This window comes from Echinops telfairi, unplaced genomic scaffold (assembly GCF_000313985.2).
Source record: "Echinops telfairi isolate 266 unplaced genomic scaffold, ASM31398v2 ScPeMD7_2010;HRSCAF=2546, whole genome shotgun sequence".
Taxonomy (NCBI): Eukaryota; Metazoa; Chordata; class Mammalia; order Afrosoricida; family Tenrecidae; genus Echinops; species Echinops telfairi.
The window spans coordinates 4,279,337-4,296,104 of NW_022105908.1; the positions used below are offsets into that span (position 1 = coordinate 4,279,337).

Below are 16,768 nucleotides of genomic sequence, written 5' to 3' on the forward strand. Positions count from 1 at the left end.
AGGTGGGCAACAAATGCTTTGGGAATGATGAGGGCAATGAATGTTCAAATGTGCTTTACACAACTGATGTAAGTGTGGATTGTGATAAGAGTTGTATGAGCCCCTAATAAAATGATTTAAAAAAACAGAGGGCTTTATCAGGTGTGAGTGAGTTTGTAATGGGAGTTTAAAATATAGACACCATTCTTTTTTTATAAACTGGGTGGTGCAAGTGCAAGTATTGACTGAATATTATTCTCTGAATTGTGTGCATTTTCAATTTCATACTTTTTCTTGTTTTTCAAGATAGAATGGAAGGTGAATAGGTGAAGAAGACAAGTAGAGGGACATCCTTGGAGGAATTTCCCAGTAAAGGCAAGCACAAAAAAGCAGTGCTGTGGAAGCTTTGTGGGCACACGCCCTTCCTCAAGATGGCAGATATGATAACACGATATTTCATGTACGAAGAAAAAAGACTGATGATGTGAAAATCAGGAAATATTGAAGGAGGTATGTCCTTGAGTGGCTAAGAGAACAGAGGTTCGAGAAGCAAGAAGAGCTCACCCAGGGCCCGTGGTAAAGGTAGCTGAGTGCACGTTTTCAAATGCGGCAGGATGGCAGGCCAGTGGGTCACAAGGTGGTGAAGTCTTTTGTGACTGTTTTTACTTTCTCAGTGAGATAAGAAGCAAAGCCACAAGGAAAGAGAGGGCATTTGACGTCTGAGGTGAGAGAGGACACAGGAATCAGGGAAATGTGGAAAATGCCTAGAAAAACCTGTGGATGCTAGCAGAAGCATCAAGGTCCGACTTGAACGTTACATCCATAAATCTAACGGGAGGCTGGTCAGAAGAATGCTTTGTTTTCCCTTCATCGGAGATGAGCTGCTCAGCTGTAGGCAGAGGACCCTGAGTTAAACAGAGTTCGGGTTTTACAGGGTGGAAACCGGCAGGAATGAGAGTCAGAGTGAGGCCCTAAGAAGGCGGTGGAGGCAATGAGTGGGAAATCCTGCTGGGTCTGAACAACTGGACAAGCAGGTTGCAGAACAGTGGAGCTAGAAAGGTACCAGGTGATTGCTAAATAATTGAAAGCTTAAACCTCAGATTTTGAAGTGAGAGCTACCGGTACTACTTGGACCTTTGCTGCCTGGCTTAGCTGGCAAATCTGGGACAAATACAAATTTAAGATATCCCTTCGGTTTCTCAGGCTGCAAGAGATGCCAGAGTTAGGAGTTTTGAAGGGAGGATGGATCTGCCGGGATTGTATCCGGCATTATTTCTGAGTGTCTCTCACACGCTAGGCACTATGGGGAAAATAAAACACAGAGATGCCTTATCTAGCCCGCAAAGGAAAGGGCGGGATGAAAGCTAGCAGTGGTGTTGAAAAGCATGGAAACTCGAAGGTATTTTAACTTCATCACCTTACCCATGGGGGGAGTACAAGGGAGGTGAAAGCCTGGGGTTTGCACCAGTCCGGGAAGCTATTCGAGTTAGAACGGGGACCTTACCTGTTAGTGACAGAGTCGACAAGGTGCTGTTTGAACATGAGGCTCCATCTCTTGACAATGTTCAACAGCGACGCTTTAAAGGGCCGCAGGTCAACCTTCATCCAGCCGTCGAAGACTTTGACGGGCTCCAGCTTGCAGACCTCTTCGTAGAGCTTCTCATAGAGGTCGATCTGGATTTTGAACTGAGGGAGGAGGGGAGGGTTCTCGGGGATGCCATCCTCTATCTGGGCTTCAATCTCATCAGGTGTGAGGACATGCCCATACAACAAAAACTGACTCAGGACCTCCTTCCGGTCCTCCACATAGAGGGAGGCGTATTGGCTGAAGGTGTCTCGGTAGCCACAGCAGAGGGCCATCATGTTCTGGACCCTCTCCATGAGCATGCGCCTCATGCTTGCCAGCTCAGCTCTGCCCTCCATATCAACCTGGTGGGGTAAGAGGACAGCGGGTGGGATTACACCAGTGCGTGGCACGGAGGTCCAGGGTCTCTAGCTGGGAAGAAAGGTGGGGGATCCAGTACCTGATAGTGAGGAGCGTGGTCTTGTGGAGAGATCCGTGGCACCAGAGATGCTATCCTAAAAATGTTCATGAGAAGACCCTCCACCAGGTCATAAAAGCCTCCTTTCACCCCAGACTCCAGCGAGGGGCAGAACACTAATTCTGGGGGAGCTAAGCTCAGCTGTGTTTCAAATATTGGGGTGGTTCCAGCCTTGTTTTCTGAAAAACAAGGGAAAAGAACCAGGACAAAGAAGAAGAGGTAAAAGAGACAAAGTGAAATATGGTGGTAAAAGCACCCAGAGAAATTCCTTCCCTGAGCTAAGCTCTTTGGGTACAGGAGAGTGGACCTACAACATTTCCTGACACCCAAGAAAAGGTAAGGGTTTCTGTCTTGTTTTGCTTCTCAGTCAGGGAACCACTGACATATTCGGCAAGCCAACGTATATGCATTGAGCTGGGTATTGTAGCAACTGTATTCTCCCTGTCCTAAGAACCCATGTCCCTGACCCTGAGCAACCCACGCCAGTCCCTTTCCACACGCCCAAATGGCAGCCGGGAGTAGAACAACTTCTGGCTGAGAAGAGGTTACTTTTGAAAGCCGTTTTTTAGGACCGACTGAAGTTTTCCTAATCACAACCATGCAAATCCACGGGCAACCACTAGGTGAATGCTTGCAATAGTGGCCACCAAACACTGTTAGAAGGGCGACTCAGATTTAGAGTAACCCAATAAGGCACAGGCTTAATGGGTTTCCAAGGCAATGTAGTGGTGAAATGCCTGGCTGCTAACTGAAAGGTTGCCTGTTTGAACCTCTCAGTCTTGTGCGAGGAGAAAGATGTGCCAGTCAGCTTTCTTAAAGAGTGACAGCCTTGGAAGCCCTCTGGGCAGTTCTGCCCTGTCCTCTGTGGTCAGTCAGTATTGTTTTTGGCCAAACTCACAGTAGAGTTGGTGGGTTTGAACTGCCAACCTCTTGGTGAACAACCGAGTGCTCAACCGTGGCACCCTGAGGGCTCCCCAATGGTTGTTTTGACAGGAGAAACAAGGAGATCCCAATTCTGCTCTTCTTCTATAACAATAGAACTTATTTTAATTCTGTAGTACAGCAGGGATGGAAGATTTAACAGCAACACAAATAATTGACAAATCTCTAATCATTTGCTAGACCGACTTGCTTTGTTAAATGTAATTCACAATGCATGGAGCAAGATGTTCCAAGTACAAAATAAATGCTTAAACTCTTACTACCAACTGCTTGCTTTTTACTTGTCCTTATATTTGAATGTAGACATGTTTAGGAGAATATTATGTGCTGGAAATTGTGGGTGGCAGAGACTCTTCAATGGAACGTTCCCCGCTCTTCTTCCTTAGAAATTCAGTTAAAAGTGGGGATGTGACTGGATTTCCGAGCCCTGCCAGCTAGAGTCTCGGTGTGGTGCTCAGAGTTTGTATACTGAGCCACTCACGAAAGGTTAGAAGTCCAATCCATCCAGGGTCACCTGGAAAGGAAGCCTTGGCATTCTACGTCAAAGCCACTGGAAACCCCACGACACACAGTCCTACTCTTGACACCCACGGGTTTGCCGTGCGTCGGAGTGCATTCTGTGGTGGTTGGCTTCCAGTTTTCCTTTCAGTTGTGCGGGGACATGGCATTCCATCGCCAGTGGCATGTGGGAAGGCGGATGTGGGCTCCTCTGAGTGGGCCCTGAAGACAGCAGGTGCGCCTGCTTTAAGCGCTCTCTCTTTGCTCACACCTGTGCCACAAACCACAACCCATGAAGGGGTCATCAAAATGGAAAGGTAGGGAAGAATATTTTGAAAGCAGGGGAGGCAGGGGAGGCGGGATTTTAAGACATCAAGCCCAACTCAGAGAAATAAATCAGACACAGAGTTCAACGAAGTAGGGAAGGGCTGGGGTCCAGACACCACACTTGTGCAAGAAGGCATCAGAGAAGACTCGGCTGAGTGCAGAGGGGAAGGCCCCGAGCCCGGTGTGGCCAGAGGCTCAGTGGCTCTGGAGAAAGTCACTGTGACGCTTTGTCAGAGGCTGGGCAGCCTTACTTCCTCGCTCCCTTTCACCTCCTCTCTGCTTCTGGCCTCAAACGGATTTCCTTGTCATTTCTTGTAATTCAAATCCTGTCCAGGTTCAATCCTAGTCACTGAACCCCAAATGCTCTGCCCGTATTAACTCTTGAGGTGATGTACTTGTACCACTGTTTGGAGATCAGGACCTTCTGCTTTGCTTGGTCCTTAGGGTGCTGCTGCTTCTAACATCAGGATTAGCTTCTCTTGTCAGCACATAGGACACATGTTTTTCAAGAGAGTTTACTCTTCCTGAAAACTCTTTAAATCAAGTAAACTATATGCCACCCTATCTATGAACTTATAAATACAGACTCCATGAGGGGTCTTCAAAAAGTTGGTGGGAAAACGGAATTGAAAGACAACAGAATGTTCCCATGATATTTTGTTGTTGCTGATCTGATTCTCTCATACTCTAACTTTTTATCATAAATTAGGTGGAGGTTTACAGAGCGGATCATCGGGTTTGTATTCAATAATTCATACATGTTTTATCGATCCATCCGTTGCAATCCCTTCAATATGTCATCACTTATCTCACTTTCCCCTGTTTCCTGTTTCCATTCCTCCTACATTCTTTATCTGCTGAACCTTGTTCTTGGGTAAATATTACCTTTTTGAGGTAAAATGGGGGATTGTTTTATCCCAGGGATGAGTTTGGTTTCAGACATGTCTTCTCTGGCCAACAAGCCTGGTCTCTCATGATTTGGGGCTCTGTTCCACATTTTCCCTCCACACTACCCGGGACCTTGTCACGTGATCGATCCTTTGCAGAACAGTTGGTAGTGGTAGCTGGGGACCATCTCTCTCTTCTAATCTCGCAGTTGCCCCATAAACATGTTGAAGTCCCTTGTACATAATCATGCAGTATATCATGGGTACATCTGTATTGACCCACTTTCACGATGCTTTTTCAATCCTATGATAGCTGTCAGGGGAGACCAGGCCTTGTGGAGAAGGACATCATGCTTGGGAAAGTGCAGGGGCGGTTGAAAAAAATGGAGACCTTCAACAATAGGGCTTTTCACAGTGACTGCATTGATGGGCTCAGACGTAAGACCAGGTGTGATGATGACACAGGACCGGCCAGTGTTTCGTTGTGCTGTACAGGGGCTCTATGCAGATGGACCAACTCACTGACACCTAACACTGTTTTATGGGCAATTTGCATTCCCCAAAGGTTAGTCGTTGGATTTCAATCTGCATAGTCAGCAGTTCGAAACCACCAGCAGATCTGCAGGAGAAAGACTTGACTTTCTACTCCCGTAAACAATTACAGCCTCAGAAACCCACAGTGTGCCACTGTGGGTCAGCATGGACTGGATGGCAGCAAGTTGTTTTTTTTTAAAGTTTAATAGATATTGGCCTTTCAGTGGGAGAATTCTTGCCTTCCCATCCAGTGCACATCAACCACTCATTCCACCTCTCAGTTGAAGCCTGTGTGTTGCTAAAACACTAAAGAAGTTTCAACAGAGCTTCCAGATTAAATGGACTAAGACTAGTTTGATAAAGTAATATTTTTTAAATCAGTCCATTAAAACCCTACAGATAAAAGTGGTCAGAACAGCAACCAACCATTACTTCAATAAGGCCTTTGCTAAATTCTTCAGAATGTACTAGAATGTGAACATTTAGTTTATCTGTAAGTCCTGAAGATTAGGCCTTAGTATGTGTTGAGGGGTAGGGTGATAGGCAAAGTGATTCAGAGATGGTTAGGCAGTAGAATGTTCAACGTCCAGGCAGGGGACCTGGCCAGCAATCCTCAAGCACACCCACTGTCCGTTTATAAGAGGACGCTTGTTGGTTGCTCTAATGTTGAAGAGGTTTCAGTGGAGGCTTTAGACTAAAGCAGACTAGAGAGAACGTCCTGATGATCAACTTTCGAATATTCAGCCAATGAAAACTCTATGGATCACAATGGTCCCACCCCTTTATGCAGGGATTTGCCACGACTTCACGGTGACCAGTAAGAAGAACATCATACCTTTCACTCTGTACACCTTACCCCGGTTTGGCCACCATAAAGCAAATGCCCTCCGTCATCTTTTCACAGCTTCAGGAATTCCCATTCCCTTTTCAACATTCCACTCCTCTGAAAGAAATTTCTTCCTCTGCTTGTTGGCTCTTGACTTTTCACCTACACACAAATGTCTATTTTTTCCACGTAACCTGGCTACTACAAACTTCTCTGTGTTCTCAAAAGAATGAAATGCATGATGCCTAAAGACACAAATGTTCCTCTCTCAGTGACCTGAGTCCAGAAGAAGCTTCCATTACTCACTGTGCTTCCTGACGCTCCACCTCAGTCAACTCTTTGAGTTGAATCACTGAGACAATTTCAACTCATAGCAATCCTGTAAGACATGGTAGAACTGCCCGTGTGGATTTCTCATAGTGCAACTGCCTTATGGGAATATAGTGACTCATCTTTTTCTCATCGAGGAATGACTGGTGGTTTTGAACTGCTGACCTTGTGGTGAGCAGTCCAATGTGTAACCTTACAGACTTTATTATCTTAAATCCTGGTTGACCATCTCTGACCATTTCACACCACAGATAGTATGGTGGTTATCTTCCCAATAATAACCCACATCCATAAGGTAGTCGGTACCAGTATTTTCCAGGAGATATTTGAGGGAACACTCAATGGCCAGAAAGAAACCATCCAGCAGCATAGCATCGATGTAGTTCACGTAGGTCTTCCAGATACGGGAGGTCGGGTCAGCTGAAAACAGACTCAGGTTTTCCTACAGAAGAGAAGGAAGGAAGCAAACTCTGTTTAGAAGCAGGAAAGAACTGGTCTCGTCTCACTAATAGGAAGGAAAACAACATGAAGAAGGCAGACGAAAGCATTCTCCTAATTAATTGGCTGTTACAGTGTGGTAGTTACATAAACTTGTGTCACCTTGATGGCGTGTCAATCAGGTCACAGCCTGATGGTCCCTTATTGTGGGTGTGGCCTTCTCACAAGGAGGGGCCTGGGAACCTCTCCCACCTCTCTCTCTGCTTCACCTTCCAGTTGACAGGCTACACTGATGGCAGCCAGAGCCCTGGAGATGTATCCACTGCCATTGGATCTACAAGACTTTGCACCCACCAGCCTGTGATCTTCCGGCCTTCTGCATCATTGCCTGTGGCTGGGTGAGTCTGAAGAGGGATTTATAGACTGGTATTGGACTTAGGGAGTAGTATCAGACGTACAGACTTAATCTGGATTGGGTTGGGATAGTGATTTGGTATACAATAACTTCTTGATATAAAGCTCTCCCTTACATATATGAGTGCCCCTGGATTTGTTTCTTTAGTCAACTGGCCTAACACATACAGGTATATCAAATCCATTCTGTGTGAATGGTTATAACCAATGATGGAAAGAAATACAAACATAGTCCAGGTAGGGAATATGTGGTCCCATCCTGTCCTTGAGGAAGATAGTGCGGTCAGTCCACTTCTTAAAGAGGAATGGTTTTAAAGAGGAATAGCTGATACTAAGGGCCCAATAGAAAGTAAATGTTTAGAAAATAACAATGGCAACATATGTACAAATATGTTTGGTAGAATTGATGTATGGATTGTTATAAGAGCTGTAAAAGCCCCCAATGAAATGATCTTTTAATTTTAAAAAATCAATTAAATAAATAAAAACTCATTTCCGGTGGGGGGGGGGTGTAGAATTTTTTGTTGTTGATGTTCTGTGCTTTGGAAGTGCTGACTGATGTACTATGAAGGATGCTGCACCAGAGGGGAAGTTAAGGTATGCAGTGGAAACAAAACAAAGGGTAACAGAACAGCATCGAAGAATCAGGAGGTTTCAAAGAAGTAAAGAATTTCCGGTGTAATCCTCAAAGGTGAGCTGGTGTGTCTTGCTTACATTTAGTATTAGCCCAACAGGTTGAGTGTTGGACTGCTAACCAGGTGGCTGGGGGTTGGAACCCACCTGCTGCTCCCTGGGAGAAAGATGAGTTTCCATAAAGATTGATAGCCTGAGAAGCCCTATTCTCAGAAGCCGATCCATTCTCTCCTGTAGGGTCACAGTAGGAATCAACTTGACAGCAATCAGTTTGGTTTTTAGGGTAAAAGCATTGATCACACTGAGTGCAATTTTAAAATTCATAGTCACACATAAGCAAAAGCACTTGCTTCCTCTCTCTGATTCTCATCCTTCTATTTTTTAGGATACAGTCTCGAACCTGGCGGAGCATCACTATGGTAACAAAAGTTGGGCTTCAAAGAGAGAAACCCTACATGCTCAATTGTGGGATATTTAGACATCTCATTTACCCCTAAGGAGCCTAGACTGTCGAATGATTACAAGTTGGGCTGTGATCCACATAGTCAGCAGTTTGAAACCACCAACAGCCCCTAGGGAGAAAGACTGGGCTTTCTACTCCTGTAAACAATTACAGTCTCTGAAACCCACAGAGGGTCACTATAAGTCAGCATTGACTCCATGGTAGTGAGTTTTGTTTGTTCATTCACCCCTAGTCATTTTCCTTATTATGACTTTCCACAGGCACCTCACCTCTCATCTTATTATAGATAATGTGTTTTAGAAACTTGAGAGTTCTGTAACTTAAAGGAAGGATCAGGGTTGTCGGACAGCGAGACATGAACAGAAAGTTACACAGCGTAGCTTTCTAGAGTATTCTGCATTTTAATCATCATGGTAGTTATGTGAATGTATATTTTTCAAAATCCATTAAACTATAGGTACACTTACTATCTAAATATTGGATTTCACTTTTTGGAGAAAGATGAGGCTTTCTACACCCACAACCTCAGAAACCCACAAGGGCAGTTCTATAAGGCAGCTAGGAGTTGAAATTGATTCAATGCCAGTGCATCTTATTTTTTAAATAAATCATTTAAATGGGAGCTCGTGCAACTCTCAGCACAATCCATACATCCATCCATTGTGCAAAGCACATCTGGGTAGTGCACTTTTTTATACTTCACTTTTAATAAATAAATGACCAGCTGTGCTGAAATATCCAATAATGGGATAACTTAGACAAATCATGGCATATGTGGAATTATACAATGTTATCCAGTGACACAGGGAGTCCTATGATATAGTGGTCATGCATTGGGCTGCAATCCGCATGGTCAGCAGTTTGAAGCCACCAGCAGCAACTCCGGGGAAAGGCCGGCTTCCTACACCCACCTGTGAACAGTGACCTCTCAGAAACCCACAGGGGGTGGCTATGAGTCAGCACTGACTCCACAGTAGCGAGTTTTGTTCTGGTTGTCTAGTGGCACCGAACATCACCTAGTATGTTGTTGTTGTTAAAGTGCCATTGAGTTGGTTCTGACTCACAGCGACCCGACCCTACGGACAACAGACGTCCGTTGCCTGGTCCTGCACCATTTTCGGAGTTGTTCTTACATCTGAGCCGATTGTTGCAGGCAGCCACTGTGTCATTCCATCTTGTCAAGGGCCTTCCTCTTATAAACTGAGTATGTACTGGCTTTACGAAACGGAACTTTAGGCACTCATTTCACCTTCTGCACCTTGCTTTCTTCATCAACCAGTGGAGTAAGTGTGTCTAGATTTTTCACCAGAATTAAATGAACACATGTAGTGCTTAGAGTGGTGCTTGGCACGTGGTACACTAAAAAAATGTGAGTTATTATAAATATCATTTTGGGATAAGAGTTATTACTAAAGTGCCTGAACTGTTAGAGCAATCTTTACGACCATAATCTAATTTAAGCTACTTTTGATTATTTTCTGCTTGACCTATGGAAAACTAAGCAGTTATAATTTTTTTTCTTTCAGGTCTCTGTACTTGACTTACTGATTAGGCAATTTAAATCTCTGAATTTTCTCCCATTTCAAATTTCCACTGCATAGTTTTGAGAGTTTTTCATTAGATAGACTCATAAATGGAACAAAAACGTGGGTGAAGGGAGACAGCGGCTGGTGTAAACTATGAAAATTAAAATAATTTATAAATTATTAAGGACTCATGACAATGGTAGGAGGGGGAAAAAGAGGAACTGATACCAAGGGTTCGAATAGAAAGAAAGTTTTTGGAAACAATGATGGCAACATATGTACAAATGTGCCTGATACAATTGATGTATGGATTGTTATAAGAGCTGTAAGAGCCCTCAAAAATGATTTATTAAAATAAACAAATAAAAATAAAGAATAAAATAAAAACCTTAAGTAATTTCTTGAATCTTAATTTTCTCTCATTGAAAAATAGGAGCGGTATTCAACTCAATACAACACTACCACCACTATGTCTGCATTTCCATGGTATTCACTCTACTGTTTAGGACAGTGTTTGAAACACAGCTGATAGATGATTGATGGTTAGATGGATAGATGGATGGATGTCTAGGACCTACACAAGGCCTACTGAGATTTTTAATTTGGGACTAAATAGAGTTAACCCACTCTCTGAAACCTATGATTTCAGAAACCATCCCCCTTAACTTCCGGTCATCAATAATGCTCCCCGTTCACCATTATCATTGTACTTCAAACCACAGAGAGGGAGATGAACCTCTCAGATGTTGCCCTCCGGCTACTTCAATAGGGTCAATACAGCAAGTGGTCATGAATAGCCTTGTTCTTTTCTCACAATGAAACTTTAGCCTTTGATGACAGGGCATGAGGGTGGCCTGTCCATAATGCAGGGAGGAACTCTACTGCATATTAAGCTCAGAACTTGGGGTTTATTTTTCCCATGAGGAAAACCACTGCAACCTTCCATCTCTCCAGGAACTGCAGGGATGGACTCTGAAGCTGAGGCTTGAGGGACACGCTAGGTGGTGTGGGAAAGTGGAAGATGGAGGCGGGTGGTTCAGTGGATAATTTTGAAGTCTGTCCTTGGCCTTCCCTTCTATCTACTTGGCGAATTTGGGGTGGGATTGAAGTCATGTGACAATTAAGAGGGGCTACCTTTAAGAAAGTACTAATAGAATATGCATTTTCATTCAGAAGTCTATTGTTTTTAGGAGTCTTTGTGGCACCTACCTGTTAACTTCCTAGTTGCTAACAAATGGGTTGGCAATTTGAGCCCAGCCTGCAGCTCTCTGAGAAGAAGTCCTGGAAATAAGCCATCAGCGAGATCACAGCTCAGAAAAGCCTGAGGGGGTGTTCTACAAGTCAGGGTAGACATGGCAAACCCAACACCAACAATCTGTTCTCTCCAGTGCTTTTTCTATTGGTATAAACTTTCTGTCCCTGGCTGCAGAACACAGTATCTATTGATTCTTTTCATTTACAAATCCCCCTTGCAACCAAAGATGCTTCTTGTTGCCTTCCCTATATTCATGGGGTCTAAGAAGAGGCTTTTACCTGGACGAGGGCATGTATCTTAAGCCCTGAGTCTTTGATGAGGTTGTAATATTTTTCCATTCGATCATGCTGATCATCCAGAGAGAGAAGGCATTCTTTTTTCCCATCTTTTCTCTTAAATATTGGAGATAACCATGTTTTCATGATGCCTTGAATCTCTTCCACATTGTCTTTAGTTTTCTGAATTCTTTGTTCAAGATCACGAATACTATGGGTGACTTGGATGACATAATCCGAAACACCTGCCCCAAAGAAGAACGATAATTTAAGTAGTTTACAGTGGCAGGAGGAAGACTCGTGGCTTTCTACTCCTGTAATGAATTACAGCCTCAGAAACTAACAGGGGAAGTTCTACCCTTTCCTATAGGGTCATTCTGAGTCAGCATCAACTCAATGGCATTGAGTTTTTTAGAGCTCACAGAACAGTTGCTTTGAAAGGCAGGGAGTTAATACTTTTGTGTTTTCTGAAAACTATCAATGAAACCTTCTTCATTGTGTCAAGCAGTCAATCCCTACCATGACCTCTATTATGTGTAAGAGAAATAAAGGGGTAGATTTTACCCACTGAACACCCAAAGGTTAAAGCAGTAACTGGGACATACAATTTTACATGCAAAACACCAGTGCAGCTTGATGACTATCTTTGACATTTGTGTTTAACACTGTCACTGTGTAAACCAAGCTCATTGCCTTTAAGTCTATGCCGACTCATAGCAACCCTATTAAGAAAGGGTTGAACTGCACCTGTGAGCTTCTGAAACTGTAACTCTTAATGAGTAGAAAGCCCCATCTTTTTTCCTCTAAGTGGCTAGTGGTCTCGAACTGCTGACCTTGTCATTAGCAGCCCGACGAGTAACCACTACACCACCAGGGCTCCTTCATGCGTTAAGTGGGAGAAGTGCCCTTTCTTCTTGCATATGGAATATAAAGTTCTAACTTGTTTTATGTGTCATTTAAAGACTTCTGGAAGTTGATTTTGACCTCTTCCACCTCTTCTTAGAATTCTAATTCAAATTGATCTCCTTCTCCATGTGATTTATCACTTTACTTTTCAATCTATAATGAGTTACTTTTTAACAAGGCACCCTAGTGGTGAAGCGGGTTGAGTATTGATCTGCTGACCAGCTGCTCCCTGGAAGAAATATGAGGCAGTCTACTTCTGTGAAGACTGGAAACCTCAGAAACCACAAGGCGCTTTTCTGTCCTGTCCTGTAGGGTCAGAAGGGGTCCAAATGAACTCAACTCAGCAGCGGTGGGTTTGGCTTGATTTGGTTGATGGATTTTTATTGTCGCTCATGTTATATGACTTATTTATGACTGCCATCAAGTCAATGCTGACTCACAGTGAACCCCCTCTGGGTTTCTGAGACTGGAGTAGAAAGTCCAGTCTTTCTCCCTCGGAGCTGTTGATGATTTTGAACTGCCAACCATGCAAATGACATACAGATCAATGCTTAACCACTATGTCACCAGGGCTCTGTGATTTGGCTTTGTCAGAACAGACAAATCCCATATATGTCTCATATTCTCCCAATAATGCCTCCCAGTGTCCTGTGCAGACCAATCTGTCAGCGAAACACTAGTGAATTGGAGGACGAAGAAACACCAAACCCTCACTGTCATTGAGTCCATTCTGGTTCACAGCAACCCTAAAGGACAGCGGAGGACGGTCCCTGTGGGTTTCTGAGACTATACATCCTTATAGGAGCAGAACGCCTCGCCTTGCTCCCAGAGGGGCTGATAGCTTCCCTCTCCTGATCTTAGGTTGAGCAGCCCAATGCATAGTCATTACACCACCAGGGATCCTCAAGGATACAAGGGAGGTAATAACCTCACAGTTCTCTCTCTTAAGATATTTTAAATCCAGCTAAGAAAATAAAATAACAATGATAAAATAATAAAAGGCTTCATTCGCCAAGGGGCCAGTAGATGTTGGCGATTGTGGGGGATCATTTGCAACCTCAGCTTCATAAAGCACAAAGCATCAACGTTTGCTAAATCTGTACATCAAACCCAAGGAGAAGGAAGAAGAGGCACATCGACTCTCCCTGCCTTCTCTACTGTGGGTTCAAGGAGAGGATAAACTTAGGTTTCAAGTGTAAATCAAGTCCATCCAGAAAAATCAGCCACTAAAAACATCTAAGGCACAGTTCCACAAGAACACACATGGGGTTGGCCAGGGGGGACATCCACTCTATAGCGATTGGTTGGTTGGTTGTATAAGGTCCATCTGAGTGAAGGGGCAGTTCTCAGCCACAGCCAGTATCTCTAACCCCTTCTCTGCCCCTGCTGCTGAGCATAATATGACACCTCCCCTCCTCAAGTCTCCCAGAATCCTTACCCGCCTCTCTTCACTGTTCTGATGCCACAGTCAATGGCGGGCAGTGTGGGCTCCTTTTAGACATAATGATTTATTTCTGTCCCAAAAGTTTATGAATGCCGAATTCCTGTTTGCTCTCTCTTTCTTCTCCTTCCCGTGTGGCCTCACATCCCTCTGTCTCTCCCTATCTCCAGCTCTCCTGTCTTACTTACGACTCTTCTCTCTTCACTCTTTTTTTTAATTGTTTTATTAGGGGCTCATACAACTCTTATCACAATCCATACATACATCAATTGTGTAAAGCACATTTGTACATTCATTGCCCTCATCATTCTCAAAACATTTCCTCTCCACTTAAGCCCCCGGCATTGGGTCCCTCATTTCCCCCCTCCCTCCCTGCTCCTCCATCCCTCATGAGCCCTTGATAATTTATAAATTATTATTTTGTCATATCTTGCCCTGTCTGACGTCTCCCTTCACCCACTTTTCTGTTGTCCGTCCCCCAGGGAGGAGGTCACATATAGATCCTTGTAATCGGTTCCCTCTTTCCAACCCACTCTCCCTCTACCCTCCCAGTATTGCCACTCATACCACTGGTCCTGAAGGGCTCATCCGCCCTGGATTCCCTGTGTTTCCAGTTCCTATCTGTACCAGTGTACATCCTCTGGTCTACCCAGACTTGCAAGGTAGAATTGGGATCATGATAGTGGGGGCCGGGAGGAAGCATTTAGGAACCAGAGGAAAGTTGTATTTTTTCATTGTTGCTACATCGCACCCTGACTGGCTTGTCTCCTCCCCGAAACTCCTCTGCAAGGGGATCCCCAGCTTCACTCTGTCTTCCAGGCTTCCCTCACCCTGCCCCCTTTACTCTCATTCCAGCCCAAACACCCCGCATTTACTCTACTGAAACCTGTTCATTGAACCTCCCTGCTCTGGCTCCACTTTCCTTTTCCTGTTATAGGGTGGCATCCCCATTCTAACAGGTTGGGGTTTGTTCTTATCAACTTTATTTAGGTCCTGAACACGCTCTCCCCAAATCCAGGCAGGATCTTCTTACCTTCTGTTTTCCAGTTGAGTGTCTCCTCTGCAGTTCTCAAGCAGCGATCAATAGTGTGCAGCTCGCCCTCCACTAATGGAAATTCCACCTCTAGCAGAGTTCTTAGAACCTTGTTGTACCAATTTGCCATCAACTCCAAATTAGCCACAAGTTGTCGATAGAATTCCCTGGAGAAGAACATGGCTGCTGCTGTCTCCGGGATGCACTTCATCTGCGTGGGCTCAAGATAACTCATTTCTTTCAACACTGAAATCAGCTGGAGAAAAGAGTCAACACAAATGGCTGTAGTGCAGCGACAGGGGCAAGCTGGAATATTGGTCAATACTGTAACTGGAAATGCCCAATGGGGCCGCAAAGTACTGCTAAGTCCCTTCCTAATGCCTGCTCTTGCAAGTTCCTTAAATCAAAAGACAGGAAAGGAACATTAGCATAAGAGGCAGAGGGAAGATGACGCAGAACCAGCAAAGGTGACAGAATCTGTAAATCCGAGCAAAGGAGGAATAGCAGGCAATGGACAGGGATAGCGGGGACCACAGGTAGAGAAGGACTGGGGGTGTGGGAAGAAGGGAGAGGACCAGCTGGCCTGGGCCACCTCATTCATGAGATGCCTTTTCGAGTGTGGACTTCTAGCTTTATTTCTAAAGGAGGCCACACAGAGTCGTAAGGATACACTGACAGTTGGCGGGTGTCAACTGGGGTGAAGAAGAAGAGAGTGTTCCACAGGAGGGAGATGGGTAGCACAGTGGCTGCAACTATGGGCTCAGGCCTAAGAACAATTTGGAGGATGGTGCAGGGCCGGGCACTGTTTCATTCTGTTGTACACAGGGTCGCTGTGAGTCAGACCCAACTCAATGCCGCTAACAATTAGGAGCACTGGTGGCATAGTGGTAACACACTGCGTTGCTCAACCCAAGATCAGCAATTCAAAACCACCAGCTGTTCTGTAAGAGAAAGAGGAGGCTTTCTACTCCCGTAAACAGTTCCAGTCTCAGAAACTGACAGGGGCAGTTCTACCCTGTCTTATAGGGTGGCTGTGAGTCTGAATCTTCTTGATGGCAGTGAGCTTAGTTTGGGATTGGTAGGATATTGAGGTGGAAAAGACTTTTTCAAACATAAAACCCCAAAGAGCAAGATCGCAAAGATGTACGTAAACGAAAAACTAACAACGTGAATGCATGTAACCATCACAAACATTAAAAAAAGAAAGACAAACTTAAATAGGTGAAGATATCTCCAGGTTTCTTATTATTTGAAAAATAACTCAAACATATTCTAACAAAAACACAGGAGACAAGAGTGTCTTCAAAAGCAAGTGAGCAGAGGACATAAAAAGTGATTCAAAAGAGAAATATAAATGGGCAATAAACCATGAAGACGCTCAGCTTTACTGGTACTCAGATGAACGCGCACGAAAAAGAACATTGAGACTTATTTTTGCTGCTATGTCAAGTTGGAGATGATCTTGAAAAATGAACACTATCTTATCTTGCTGACGGAATGACTGGACATCACCGTCCTGTAGCACACGTTGATAACACAATGAAAAGCCTCAAAATGAGAAGACCTCTTAACTTGCCTTCCATCTCTAGGCATTTAACCTAGAGAAATAACTGAGAAGAGATGCGATAACATAACTATGTTTATTGTAGCATGATAAAGTAACAATGTCAGCCATTGTAAAATCCACTATTACTTTATGTATTTGCTAAGGAAAAAGAAAAATGTGGCTCATTAAATTATTGATTTAAAATGTGTTTGTGCATGTTGCTATTGTTATTGTTAGGTGCCATCAAGTAGGCTCTGAACCATACCGACTGGGGTGGTTATATAATCTGTTGTCAATTTGAGACTTAAGAGTGGAAGGGTGGAGTCTAGCCTGTCAAGCAGGTCATAGCTTAATGACCTCATTTGGAAGCGCTAAGGTGATAAATAGCTCAGTGGAGGCTGGACACACAGACACTACCTGTGAGATATTCTGGAGCTACAATAGAGCCCGGGTGCTGAAGGAGTCACATGGCA

General features: G+C 44.2%; 1 protein-coding gene across 1 annotated transcript in view; it reads right to left on the reverse strand.

The window, feature by feature from the left end:
- Positions 1–16,768, reverse strand: part of DNAH9 (dynein axonemal heavy chain 9) — a 397,093-nt gene that overhangs the window by 334,739 nt on the left and 45,586 nt on the right. The window contains exons 11-15 of the mRNA XM_045293291.1: positions 14,750–15,005; positions 11,373–11,614; positions 6,672–6,807; positions 2,004–2,200; positions 1,484–1,908 (exon numbers count right to left, since the gene is read on the reverse strand). Of these exons, the coding sequence (XP_045149226.1) occupies positions 1,484–1,908; positions 2,004–2,200; positions 6,672–6,807; positions 11,373–11,614; positions 14,750–15,005 (1,256 nt within the window). The remainder of the gene's footprint in view (positions 1–1,483; positions 1,909–2,003; positions 2,201–6,671; positions 6,808–11,372; positions 11,615–14,749; positions 15,006–16,768) is intronic.